Source organism: Coregonus clupeaformis, chromosome 17 (assembly GCF_020615455.1).
Source record: "Coregonus clupeaformis isolate EN_2021a chromosome 17, ASM2061545v1, whole genome shotgun sequence".
Lineage (NCBI taxonomy): Eukaryota > Metazoa > Chordata > Actinopteri > Salmoniformes > Salmonidae > Coregonus > Coregonus clupeaformis.
Window position 1 is genome coordinate 22626092 of NC_059208.1, and position 14055 is coordinate 22640146.

The window sequence follows — 14055 nt, forward strand, 5'->3', positions numbered from 1 at the left end:
GAAGTCAAGGATCGGTAGGATAGTCAGTTTTACGAGGGCATGTTTGGCAGCATGAGTGAAGGAGGCTTTGTTGCGAAATAGGAAGCCGATTCTAGATTTAACTTTGGATTGGAGATTCTTTATGTGAGTCTGGAAGTTGAGTTTACAGTCTAACCAGACACCTAGATATTTGTAGTTGTCCACATACTCTAGGTCAGACCCGTCGAGAGTGGTGATTCTAGTCGGGTGGGCGGGTGCTAGCAGCGTTCGATTGAAAAGCATGCATTTAGTTTTACTAGTGTTTAAGAGCAGTTGAAGGCTACTGAAGGATTGTTGTATGGCATTGAAGCTCGTTTGGAGGTTTGTTAACACAGTGTCCAATGAAGGGCCAGATGTATACAAAATGGTGTCGTCTGCGTAGAGGTGGATCTGAGAGTCACCAGCAGCAAGAGCGACATCATTGATATACACGGAGAAAAGTGTCGGCCCAAGAATTGAACCCTGTGGCACCCCCATAGAGACTGCCATAGGTCCAGACAACAGGCCCTCCGATTTGACACACTGAACTCTATCTGAGAAGTAGTTGGTGAACCAGGCGAGGAAGTCATTTGAGAAACCAAGGCTATTTAGTCTGCCAATAAGAATGCGGTGGTTGACAGAGTCGAAAGCCTTGGCCAGGTCGATGAAGACGGCTGCACAGTACTGTCTATTATCAATTGCGGTTATAATATCGTTTAGGACCTTGAGCGTGGCTGAAGTGCACCCGTGACCAGCTCGGAAACCGGATTGCATAGCGGAGAAGGTACGGTGGTATTCGAAATGGTCGATGATCTGTTTGTTAACTTGGCTTTCGAATACTTTCGAAAGGCAGGGCAGGATGGATATAGGTCTGTAGCAGTTTGGATCTAGAGTGTCACCCCCTTTGAAGAGGGGGATGACCGCGGCAGCTTTCCAATCTCTGGGGATCTCAGACGTTATGAAAGAGAGGTTGAACAGACTAGTAATAGGGGTTGCGACAATTTCGGCGGCTAGTTTTAGGAAGAAAGGGTCCAGATTGTCTAGCCCAGCTGATTTGTAGGCGCTTTCAAAACATCAGCTGTCTGAATTTGTGTGAAGGAGAAGCGGGGGGGGCATGGGCAAGTTGCAGCAGAGGGTGCAGAGTTGGTGGCCGGGTTAGTGGTAGCCAGATGGAAAGCATGGCCAGCTGTAGCAAAATGCTTGTTGAAATTCTCGATTATTGTAGATTTATCGGTGGTGATAGTGTTTCCTAGCCTCAGTGCAGTGGGCAGCTGGGAGGAAGTGCTCTTATTCTCCATGGACTTTACAGTGTCCCAAAACTTTTTGGAGTTAGTGCTACAGGATGCAAATTTCTGTTTGAAAAAAGTTAGCCTTTGCTTTCCTGACTGCTTGTGTATATTGGTTCCTAACTTCCCTGAAAAGTTGCATATCGCGGGGGCTATTTGATGCTAATGCTGTACGCCACAGGATGTTTTTGTGCTGGTCAAGGGCAGTCAAGTCTGAGGAGAACCAGGGGCTATATCGGTTCTTAGTTCTGTATTTTTGAATGGGGCATGTTTATTTAAGATTGAGAGGAAATTACTTTTAAGGAACAACCAGGCATCCTCTACTGACGGAATGAGATCTATATCCATCCAGGATACCTGGGCCAGGTCAATTAGGAAGGCCTCCTCGCTAAAGTGTTTTAGGGAGCGTTTGACAGTGATGAGGGGGTGGTCGTTTGACCGCGGACCCATTACGGACGCAGGCAATAAGGCAGTGATCGCTGAGATCCTGGTTGAAGACAGCTGAGGTGTATTTAGAGGGTATATTAGTCAGGATGATATCTATGAGGGTACCCATGTTTAAGGATTTAGGGTTGTACCTGGTAGGTTCGTTGATAATTTGCGTGAGGTTGAGGGCATCTAGCTTGGATTGTAGGATGGCTGGGGTATTAAGCATATCCCAATTTAGGTCACCAAGCAGTACAAACTCAGAGGATAAATGGGGGGCAATCAATTCACATATGGTGTCCAGGGCACAGCTGGGGGCTGAGGGGGGTCTGTAGCAAGCGGCAACAGTGAGAGACTTATTTCTGGAAAGGTGGATTTTTAGAAGTAGAAGCTCAAACTGTTTGGGCACAGACCTGGATAGTATGATAGAGCTCTGCAGGCTATCTCTACAGTAGATTGCAACTCCACCCCCTTTGGCAGTTCTATCTAGACGGAAAATGTTATAGTTGGGGATGGAAATTTCAGAATTTTTGGTGGCCTTCCTAAGCCAGGATTCAGACACTGCTAGAACATCAGGGTTGGCAGAGTGTGCTAACGCAGTGAATAACTCAAACTTAGGAAGTAGACTTCTGATATTTATGTGCAAGAAACCAAGACTTTTGCGATTACAGAAGTCAACAAATGATAGCTCCTGGGGAGTAGGAGTGATACTGGGGGCTACAGGGCCTGGGTTAGCCTCTACATCACCAGAGGAACAGAGGAGGACTAGAATAAGGATACGGCTAAAGGCTTTAAGAACTGGTCTTCTAGTGCGTTGGGTACATAGAATAAAGGGGGCAGATTTCCGGGTGTTATAGAAAAGATTCAGGGCATTATGAACAGACAAGGATATGGAAGGATATGAGTAAAGTGGAGGTAAACCTAAGCGTTGGGTAACACTGAAAGAGATAGTATCTCTAGAGGCATCAATTGAGTCGGTCTGTGAGTGTATGGGTGGAGGGACAAAGGAGCTAACCAAGGCAGGTTTAGCTAGGCTGGGGGTCTACAGTGATATAGTACAATTAGAAATAACCGAAACAACAATAAACTAACCATGTTTGGGCTGAGGCTAAACATAAACAGGATGTAGTACCGTAAAAAGGAACAGTCCAGCAGATATCAGCTGTATAGCTGAGTTATCATAAGGTCCGGTGGTGAAGCGCTAGTGAGTAAGAGGCCACGGCTAGCGTGTGCCACGTCCGTTTGTTGTAGCCAGCTGGTAGCGATGAATCCGGAGTTAAAGGTCCAGTGATTCAGTGATGCCGGCGGAAAAACTGATAGTATGACCATAGTATGACTGTCCTCTGTTCTAACCCCTCAGTGTATATATAACTGTCCTCTGTTCTAACTCCTCAGTATATATCTGTCCTCTGTTCTAACTCCTCAGTATATATAACTGTCCTCTGTTCTAACTCCTCAGTATGTGTCTGTGTGTCTTTGGGAGGATTTGGAATAAAGCAGAAGAACATCTTCCATTGGATCTGTGTACATTGGACAATAATGTAATCTTCTTCATCTTCTTCTTCTCTACAGGTACGTATCAGGGAGGCCACGGGGCTGCCTCTCAACCTGTCCAACTTCGTCTTCTGCCAGTACACCTTCTGGGAGGGGGCGGAGCCTACGGTGGCCCCGCCCATGGTCAGCCCAGACACGCCCACCACGCCCCGCACCCCCGACGCCCAGTTCACTGTCCGCTTCGACCACTGCAAGGTGGGTTACAAAATTCTGGTAACTTTCCTAAAATTCCCAGGTTTTCCAGAATTCCCGGTTGGAGGTATCTGGATTTCCTCCTGATTCCCTCCTGATTCCGGGACTCTTCAACTGGGATTTCTGGAAAACCTGGGAATTTGGGGAAAGTTATTTCACATCATCCTCTGCTGGCTGGCACTGACACTGATACTGAAGATTCTAGTTGGAATATGTCTGCATCCCAAATGGCACCCTGTTCCCTATACAGTTTACTACTTTTGACCAGGGCCCATTATGTCACCATTATTCTAATATTTCTGCCAATATTTAATATTTGATATTGTATATCCACATGTTCCTCCCCTCTCTCTGTGTGTAGGACTATGTGGTCCATGTGACGGAGGAGTTTTTAGAGTTCATCTCAGACGGGGCGCTGGCCATCGAGGTGTGGGGTCACCGCTGTGCCGGGAACGGACGCTCTCTCTGGGAGCTGGACGCACTGCAAGCCAAGACACGCACACTACGAGACAGGTACACACACAGTGTGTAGAGTACATACATATCGTGCATGTATAATCTCAAGGATACATGAATGCATGCACCACACATCTTGCTTGCACACACACACACACACACACACACACACACACACAAACTCACCCGCCACTTGCCTGTTGTGTGTGTCCCTGCAGGTGGAGTGAGGTGTCTCGTCGTATTGAGCTGTGGGCTTCTATCCAGGAGCTGAATGAGCAGGGGGACTACTCTGATGTAGAGATGCAGCCTGAGAAGGACATCAGTACTGGAGGAGTGTTCCAGCTCAGACAGGTAACACAGCCTGGGAAGGACATCAGTACTGGAGGAGTGTTCCAGCTCAGACAGGTAACACAGCCTGGGAAGGACATCAGTACTGGAGGAGTGTTCCAGCTCAGACAGGTAACACAGCCTGAGAAGGACATCAGTATTGGAGGAGTGTTCCAGCTCAGACAGGTAACACAGCCTGGGAAGGACATCAGTACTGGAGGAGTGTTCCAGCTCAGACAGGTAACACAGCCTGAGAAGGACATCAGTACTGGAGGAGTGTTCCAGCTCAGACAGGTAACACAGCCTGGGAAGGACATCAGTACTGGAGGAGTGTTCCAGCTCAGACAGGTAACAGGACAGCACAGACTCCATGGATAAATAGTGACCTGGACACCAATAAATAAGCAGTGCTAAAGTAACATTTAAAGGGACATTTCACTCATAAAGTTTGTCAGATGTTTCCAGCCCTTAAAAGTAGAGTGATGTCAAGATGAAACCACGTCCCACGACATCGGTTGTATAGATCCAGTTATATGCCTCATTGCCTCAATCCCAAATGAATGCAAAAGATGAACGCCGTCTAATTTCCTGTTTGTCCTGGTTTTCTTCTGTGCTTATCTTCATTGTAATTGGCCGTCTGTATGTTAAGCAGGCTACATGGATGGCGTGTGTGTTCTCAGGGTCACTCTCGCAGGCTGCAGGTGTGTGTGAAGCAGGTGCAGGACTCTGGGACTCTGCCTCTGTTGGTGGAGGCTGTTCTGTCTGTCTCTGTCGGCTGTGTGTCTGCACGCTCCACCAAGCTGCAGAGACCCCTGGACAGCTATCAGGTCAGTGGCACACACCACTACACACAAACTATCACACACACACACAATCACATCCAGCATATTGCTATATAAAATAATTTGCAAGAGATGTGTCAGTGTGGCAATGTTATATGTCAGATTTGCTTCCGCTTTAAAATATACAAATGTGGTGTTATATGTACTGTATTGGTCAAGGAAATGCATGTTGGTGATAGTGATAGTGGAGATGGTGATGGTGATAGTGGAGATGGTGATGGTGATAGTGAAGATGGTGATGGTGGAGGTGGTGATGGTGAAGTGGAGATGGTGATGGTGGTGGTGTGATTCTGGTGGTGATTCTGGTTCTGGGCCTACTGCCATGACTAGATCATGGGCTGCTGTAAGGTTGTCTGTAAATCTAATGAAGGATGCAGAATGTATGGGTTCACATTACTGTAACACACATACACACACACACACACACACACACACAGAGAGACACACACAGAGACACACACCATGCCCTGGGATGAGACCCTAGCACTAGACTACAGTTCTACTGCCTAATGGTGGACTGGAGATATCTACAGTATTATAATACTGTACTGTGTATCTGGACATGATGAAATCCTAGTAATAATCAATCTCCGCATCCTGTAGTTTTCAGATGGAAGATGTCTTCCACTGGAGGGAGACATCTGTAGAATGATGGAACCATATAAATATATTCATCTGCTGTGTAGAATGTAGAAAGGTCAACACATTTGATTGTTGTGTATCAATCGAATACATTGAGTGATCTGGTTAGGCTATTCCCTAGTTGGACCACTATTTTTCACCTTAAGTTGACTACAGTGTTTCCACTGCAGTCATTTTAGCTGTGGCGCTGCGCCACGGCAAAATCATTTACGCCACGCCCACTAAAAATATGGAACATAAAACAAATATTTCTGCCGAGGCGCACTTTGAAGATGCCAGAACATTCTACATTTATTTTGAGCCGACTAGGTGAAAAATCTGCCGATATTCCCTTGAGCAAGGCACTTAACCCTAATTGCTCCTGTAAGTCGCTCTGGATAAGAGCATCTGCTAAATGACAAAAAAATTAAATTATGCCAGAACATTCTACATTTATGCCAGAACATTCCACATGTACTTTTCTTCTTCAAACAAAACGAGTAATGAATAGAAAACTCAGACCCTAATAGAATAGTTGATCTATTTACCTCGTCGGCTTGTTGTTGTGTGTTCTATGCTAGAAAGAAATTAAGCTCGAGGCGCATTCAAGTTACGAGTGCCATAGTGAGGGAAACTGACAAGCAGTCAATGCACAACAATTCTTGCAATCACGTGGGAAAACAGCGGTTTTAATGGCCTTTGTGAAAGAGAGGGGAATCCCAGCTTTCCAGTCCTGCTTTATTTATTTCTCAACTCTTAAATATGTACGAACTGCACCATTTAATTTCTGTATAAATGTTGTTGTTTTTTTGAACCCAGAGTTTTTTGGGGGGTAAAACGCCAACCTATCTCAAAATCATGTTTTGGGAGTAACTTAAAACAATTGTGATGAGACAGATTACATTTTTAGTTGAGCAAGAGTAGTGGCAACCAGGGAAAGTGTTGGGGGAAAAAATTGTGACTTGAAGTGGTTTCTGTGAGAAGTACAGGCAGGGGGCGTTTTACCCCGGGTGACGGTTACCCCACGCTACCCTAACAGGTAGGCCTAAATTATATGAGATAAAATTCATCAATAGGATGCTAACTAGTTAAAAGATCACATTTGGGATCTAGCTAATGATTAACCCAATAGGGTAAATGCAGATAGGCAACCCCATGCTTCAGCCTATGTATTTATAGCCACTATGCTGCATCAGTTGGACTACAGGTGATAATGCCTGTTGCTAATAGCATCCCTGATAATATGGACCATGCATAGGCTGTATGGATGGTCCAATATGTTAAAATGTATTTTTTGCAATATGTTATTGGGCTTAATTCTGGAGGTGGAAATTATATTTTAGATGGGAGTCAGCATAATTTTATGTTCATTCATTTTGGAGTACAATGTCCTTTTAAAAAGTCACCAGAACTGAGCTTCTCAGTTCATCTACATAAAAATGATCTGGGAGAGGGGGGTCATTTTTATGTAGATGGACCAAGAAGCAACCTTTTACCCCCACTGCTACAAACTTTTCGAGAGGAAACACAATGTAATTTAGTTAGCCAGTGACATCTCCAATGCCACTGACCCTAGTTGTAGCTGGATTTACATTTGACATGTTAGTCATTTAGCAGACGCTCTTATCCAGAGCCACTTCCAGACAGTGGAGAGTAGTGTGTCTGCCTGTCTATCTGCCTGTCTGTCTGACTGACTGAGTGTACTGTACTGTGCTGTGTTCTGTCCTGCCAGAGGGAGGAGGAGGATGGAGATATGGATAGTTATCAGGTATACTGTAACTCCTCAGTCTGCTGCTACTACTGCTGCTGCTGCTACTGCTGCCAATGATGATGAGGCATTATGGATGGTGCTGCCTCCTAGTACTGCTAGGGTTGCAACATTCCCATAACTGTAAAAAAAAAAATATATATATATATATATATATATATATATAAAAATCCCAGGTTTTCCAGATGGAATCAAGATGGAATTAACAGGAAATCCGGGAATCCTCCAACTGGGATTTCTGGAAAACCTTGGATTTTTTTTTTTTAATTTCCCAGAAATGTTCAACCCTAACTACTGCCAATGATGATGACGAGCCATGATGGATGGAAACCAGCTTCTGGTTATGTGCTTGCAGACAGGGGGCGCCACTGAGAAGGGGGCGCAGGGGGTGGGAGGCAGGAGACTAGAACTAGGGGAGTAGGGGGTGGGAGACAGAAGACTAGAGGAGTAGGGGGTGGGAGACAGGAGACTAGAGGAGTAGGGGGTGGGAGACTAGAGGAGTAGGGGGTGGGAGACAGGAGACTAGAGGAGTAGGGGGTGGGAGACAGGAGAATAGAGGAGTAGGGGGTGGGAGACTAGAGGAGTAGGGGGTGGGAGACAGGAGACTAGAGGAGTAGGGGTGGGAGACAGGAGAATAGAGGAGTAGGGGGTGGGAGACAGGAGACTAGAGGAGTAGGGGGTGGGAGACTAGAGGAGTAGGGGGTGGGAGACAGGAGACTAGAGGAGTAGGGGGTGGGAGACAGGAGAATAGAGGAGTAGGGGGGTGGGAGACTAGAGGAGTAGGGGGTGGGAGACAGGAGACTAGAGGAGTACGGGGTGGGAGACAGGAGACTAAAGGAGTAGGGGGTGGGAGACAGGAGACTAGAGGAGTAGGGGTGGGAGACAGGAGACTAGAGGAGTAGGGGTGGGAGACAGGAGACTAGAGGGAGTAGGGGGTGGGAGACTAGAGGAGTAGGGGGTGGGAGACAGGAGACTAGAGGAGTAGGGGGTGGGAGACAGGAGAATAGAGGAGTAGGGGGTGGGAGACTAGAGGAGTAGGGGGTGGGAGACAGGAGACTAGAGGAGTAGGGGGTGGGAGACAGGAGACTAGAGGAGTACGGGTGGGAGACAGGAGACTAGAGGAGTAGGGGGTGGGAGACAGGAGACTAGAGGAGTAGGGGGTGGGAGACTAGGAGGAGTAGGGGGATGGGAGACAGGAGACTAGAGGAGTAGGGGGTGGGAGACAGAAGACTAGAGGAGTAGGGGGGTGGGAGACAGGAGACTAGAGGAGTAGGGGGTGGGAGACTAGAGGAGTAGGGGGTGGGAGACAGGAGACTAGAGGAGTAGGGGGTGGGAGACAGGAGAATAGAGGAGTAGGGGGTGGGCAGACAGGAGACTAGAGGAGTAGGGGGTGGGAGACAGGAGACTAGAGGAGTAGGGGTGGGAGACAGGAGACTAGAGGAGTAGGTGGTGGGAACAGGAGACTAGGAGGAGTAGGGGGTGGGAGACAGGAGACTAGAGGAGTAGGGTGGGAGACAGGAGACTAGAGGAGTAGGGGGTGGGAGACTAGAGGAGTAGGGGTGAAACAGGAGACTAGAGGAGTAGGGGTGGGAGAACTAGAGGAGTAGGTGGTGGGAGACTAGAGGAGTAGGGGGTGGGAGAGCAGGAGACTAGAGTAGAGGGTGGGAGGCAGGAGACTGGAGGAGTAGGGGTGGGAGACTAGAGGAGTAGGGAGTGGAGACTAGAGGAGAGGGGTGGGAGACTAGAGGAGTAGGGGATGGGAGACAGGAGACTAGAGGAGTAGGGGTGGGAGGCAGGAGACTGGAGGAGTAGGGGTGGGAGACTAGAGGAGTAGGGAGTGGGAGACTAGAGGAGTAGGGGTGGGAGACTAGAGGAGTAGGGGATGGGAGACAGGAGACTAGAGGAGTAGGGGTGGAGACAGGAGACTAGAGGAGTAGGGGGTGGGAGACAGGAGACTAGAGGAGTAGGGGTGGGAGACAGGAGACTAGAGGAGTAGGGGGTGGGAGACAGGAGAATAGAGGAGTAGGGGGTGGGAGACAGGAGACTAGAGGAGTAGGGGGGTGGGAGACAGGAGACTAGAGGAGTAGGGGGTGGGAGACAGGAGACTAGGAGGAGTAGGGGGTGGGAGACAGGAGACTAGAGGAGTAGGGGTGGGAGACAGGAGACTAGAGGAGTAGGGGGTGGGAGACAGGAGACTAGAGGAGTAGGGGGTGGGAGACAGGAGACTAGAGGAGTAGGGGGTGGGAGACAGGAGACTAGAGGAGTAGGGGGTGGGAGACAGGAGACTAGAGGAGTAGGGGGTGGGAGACAGGAGACTAGAGGAGTAGGGGTGGGAGACAGGAGACTAGAGGAGTAGGGGTGGGAGACAGGAGACTAGAGGAGTAGGGGGTGGGAGACAGGAGAATAGAGGAGTAGGGGGTGAGAGACAGGAGACTAGAGGAGTACGGGGTGGGAGACTAGAGGAGTAGGGGGTGGGAGACTAGAGGAGTAGGGGGTGGGAGACAGGAGACTAGAGGAGTAGGGGGTGGGAGACTAGAGGAGTAGGTGGTGGGAGACTAGAGGAGTAGGGGGTGGGAGACTAGAGGAGTAGGGGTTGGGAGACAGGAGACTAGAGGAGTAGGGGGGTGGGAGACTAGAGGAGTAGGTGGTGGGAGACTAGAGGAGTAGGGGGTGGGAGACTAGAGGAGTAGGGTTTGGGAGACAGGAGACTAGAGAGTACGGGGTGGGAGACTAGAGGAGTAGGTGGTGGGAGACTAGAGGAGTAGGGTGGGAGACTAGAGGAGTAGGGGTGGGAGACTAGAGGAGTAGGTGGTGGGAGACTAGAGGAGTAGGGGGTGGGAGACTAGAGGAGTAGGGGTTGGGAGACAGGAGACTAGAGGAGTAGGGGGTGGGAGACTAGAGGAGTAGGTGGTGGGAGACTAGAGGAGTAGGGGGGTGGGAGACTAGAGGAGTAGGTGGTGGGAGACTAGAGGAGTAGGGGGTGGGAGACTAGAGGAGTAGGGGTTGGGAGACAGGAGACTAGAGGAGTAGGGGGGTGGGAGACTAGAGGAGTAGGTGGTGGGAGACTAGAGGAGTAGGGGGTGGGAGACTAGAGGAGTAGGGGGTGGGAGACTAGAGGAGTAGGTGGTGGGAGACTAGAGGAGTAGGGGGGTGGGAGACTAGAGGAGTAGGGGGTTGGGAGACAGGAGACTAGAGGAGTAGGGGGTGGGAGACTAGAGGAGTAGGTGGTGGGAGACTAGAGGAGTAGGGGGTGGGAGACTAGAGGAGTAGGGGGTGGGAGACTAGAGGAGTAGGTGGTGGGAGACTAGAGGAGTAGGGGGTGGGAGACTAGAGGAGTAGGGGTTGGGAGACAGGAGACTAGAGGAGTAGGTGGTGGGAGACTAGAGGAGTAGGGGGTGGGAGACTAGAGGAGTAGGGGTGGGAGACTAGAGGAGAGGGGGTGAGGAGACTAGAGGAGTAGGGGGTGGGAGACTAGAGGAGTAGGGGGTGGGAGACTAGAGGAGTAGGTGGTGGGAGACTAGAGGAGTAGGGGGTGGGAGACTAGAGGAGTAGGGGGTGGGAGACTAGAGGAGTAGGGGGTGGGAGACTAGAGGAGTAGGGGGTGGGAGACTAGAGGAGTAGGGGGTGGGAGACTAGAGGAGTAGGGGGGTTGGGAGACAGGGAGACTAGAGGAGTAGGGGGTGGGAGACTAGAGGAGTAGGTGGTGGGAGACTAGAGGAGTAGGGGGTGGGAGACTAGAGGAGTAGTGGGTGGGAGACTAGAGGAGTAGGGGGTGGAAAGGAGACTAGAGGAGTAGGGGTTGGGAGACAGGAGACTAGAGGAGTAGGGGTTGGGAGACTAGGAGGAGTAGGTGGTGGGAGACTAGAGGAGTAGGGGGTGGGAGACTAGAGGAGTAGGTGGTGAGGAGACTGAGAGGAGTAGGGGGTGGGAGACTAGAGGAGTAGGGGGTGGGAGACTAGAGGAGTAGGGGGTGGGAGACTAGAGGAGTAGGGGTTGGGAGACTAGAGGAGTAGGGGTTGGGAGACAGGAGACTAGAACTAGATCACTGAGTTTTCCCTGGTCAGGTCTAGTGGTCAGGACAAACCCCTGGTCCTAGGTCCGGCCTCACAGAGTGGAACATGATTGGGTAATGTTGTACACTTTTAGAGGAGAACTCTTGCCTCCAAGCACATTTTTGGACATGGATGGCACTGGTCTAAATAAATAATGTCAGCCAACCAAAGAAAACAATTAGAAAACCTTTTTAAGGCAGCACCCCAGGCCCAGATAGATCACTCATATTCTGGGTTTCTTTCCTCCCACTCGACAGTGCCCTGGTGTCTGTCTGTCGTCTGTCTGTGTGTGGTCCAGTCTGTCCCTCGGTCCTACCACCCCCTCAGTCCCTCAGGTTAAACCAACACACACTAACCTCCGTCCTGTCTGCTTCTCAACCTGCTACTCAAGAGCTGCTGCAGGAGACATGTTGTGCCTCACCTCACTCAATCACATGACCAACGCATGGCTGCATCGATGCATGACTCATTTTGCATGACAGGGGAGTTGAGTTCACTTGCAGTTCCACAGAGGTTGTTTCACTTTGGTTGACTGAAAACCACCAATTGGAATGGGTCAGTGTTTCTGTATGTTGGTTTCCCCGTGTAATCAGGAAGGACATGAAACAGAGTGTTGGTCTCCCCATGTAATCAGGAAGGACATGAAACAGAGTGTTGGTCTCCCCATGTAATCAGGTAGGACATGGAACAGAGTGTTGGTCTCCCCATGTAATCAGGTAGGACATGGAACAGAGTGTTGGTCTCCCCATGTAATCAGGTAGGACATGGAACCGAGTGTTGGTCTCCCCATGTAATCAGGTAGGACATGGAACCGAGTGTTGGTCTCCCCATGTAATCAGGAAGGACATGAAACAGAGTGTTGGTCTCCCCATGTAATCAGGTAGGACATGGAACCGAGTGTTGGTCTCCCCATGTAATCAGGTAGGACATGGAACCGAGTGTTGGTCTCCCCATGTAATCAGGTAGGACATGGAACCGAGTGTTGGTCTCCCCATGTAATCAGGTAGGACATGAAACAGAGTGTTGGTCTCCCCATGTAATCAGGAAGGACATGAAACAGAGTGTTGGTCTCCCCATGTAATCAGGTAGGACATGGAACCGAGTGTTGGTCTCCCCATGTAATCAGGTATGACATGGAACAGAGTGTTGGTTTCCCCATGTAATCAGGAAGGACATGAAACAGAGTGTTGGTCTCCCCATGTAATCAGGTAGGACATGGAACCGAGTGTTGGTCTCCCCATGTAATCAGGTAGGACATGGAACCGAGTGTTGGTCTCCCCATGTAATCAGGAAGGACATGAAACAGAGTGTTGGTCTCCCCATGTAATCAGGTAGGACATGGAACCGAGTGTTGGTCTCCCCATGTAATCAGGTAGGACATGGAACCGAGTGTTGGTCTCCCCATGTAATCAGGTAGGACATGGAACCGAGTGTTGGTCTCCCCATGTAATCAGGTAGGACATGAAACAGAGTGTTGGTCTCCCCATGTAATCAGGAAGGACATGAAACAGAGTGTTGGTCTCCCCATGTAATCAGGTAGGACATGGAACCGAGTGTTGGTCTCCCCCATGTAATCAGGTAGGACATGGAACCGAGTGTTGGTCTCCCCATGTAATCAGGTAGGGACATGGAACAGAGTGTTGGTCTCCCCATGTAATCAGGTAGGCAGGAACCGAGTGTTGGTCTCCCCATGTAATCAGGTAGGACATGGAACAGAGTGTTGGTCTCCCCATGTAATCAGGTAGGACATGGAACAGAGTGTTGGTCTCCCCATGTAATCAGGTAGGACATGGAACAGAGTGTTGGTCTCCCCATGTAATCAGGTAGGACATGGAACAGAGTGTTGGTCTCCCCATGTAATCAGGTATGACATGGAACAGAGTGTTGGTCTCCCCATGTAATCAGGTAGGACATGGAACAGAGTGTTGGTCTCCCCATGTATCAGGAGGACATGGAACAGAGTGTTGGTCTCCCCATGTAATCAGGTAGGACATGGAACAGAGTGTTGGTCTCCCCATGTAATCAGGTATGACATGGAACAGAGTCGTTGGTCTCCCAATGTAATCAGGTAGGACATGGAACAGAGTGTTGGTCTCCCCATGTAATCAGGTAGGACATGGAACAGAGTGTTGGTCTCCCCATGTAATCAGGTAGGACATGGAACAGAGTGTTGGTCTCCCCATGTAATCAGGTATGACATGGAACAGAGTGTTGGTCTCCCCATGTAATCAGGTAGGACATGGAACAGAGTGTTGGTCTCCCCATGTAATCAGGTAGGACATGGAACAGAGGGTGTGTCTCTGTGTTCCAGAGGATGGGCCTGAGCAGGCCAGTGTAGTGTAGACTCACTGATCATCACCTTGAAACAACTGTCCATTAAGTGATCCATATTTATAAAGATTGGTGAATCTGTGCAGTGTTTTGCTCAGGCCTATCCTTTCCAATGCTGTGTGTGTGTGTGTGTGTGTGTGTGTGTGTGTGTGTGTGTGTGTGTGTGTGTGTGTGTGTGTGTGTGTGTGTGTGTGAGATCAGGA

The 14055-nt window shown here is 49.4% G+C and overlaps 1 protein-coding gene across 1 annotated transcript in view; it reads left to right on the forward strand.

The window, feature by feature from the left end:
- LOC121542599 (kinesin-like protein KIF13A) overlaps positions 1–7549 on the forward strand; it is a 102962-nt gene extending 95413 nt beyond the window's left edge. Inside the window, exons 22-26 of the mRNA XM_045226159.1 lie at positions 3282–3458; positions 3817–3968; positions 4130–4262; positions 4919–5065; positions 7434–7549. Of these exons, the coding sequence (XP_045082094.1) occupies positions 3282–3458; positions 3817–3968; positions 4130–4262; positions 4919–5065; positions 7434–7529 (705 nt within the window). The 3' untranslated portion in view covers positions 7530–7549. The remainder of the gene's footprint in view (positions 1–3281; positions 3459–3816; positions 3969–4129; positions 4263–4918; positions 5066–7433) is intronic.
- Positions 7550–14055: the final 6506 nt, after the last annotated feature.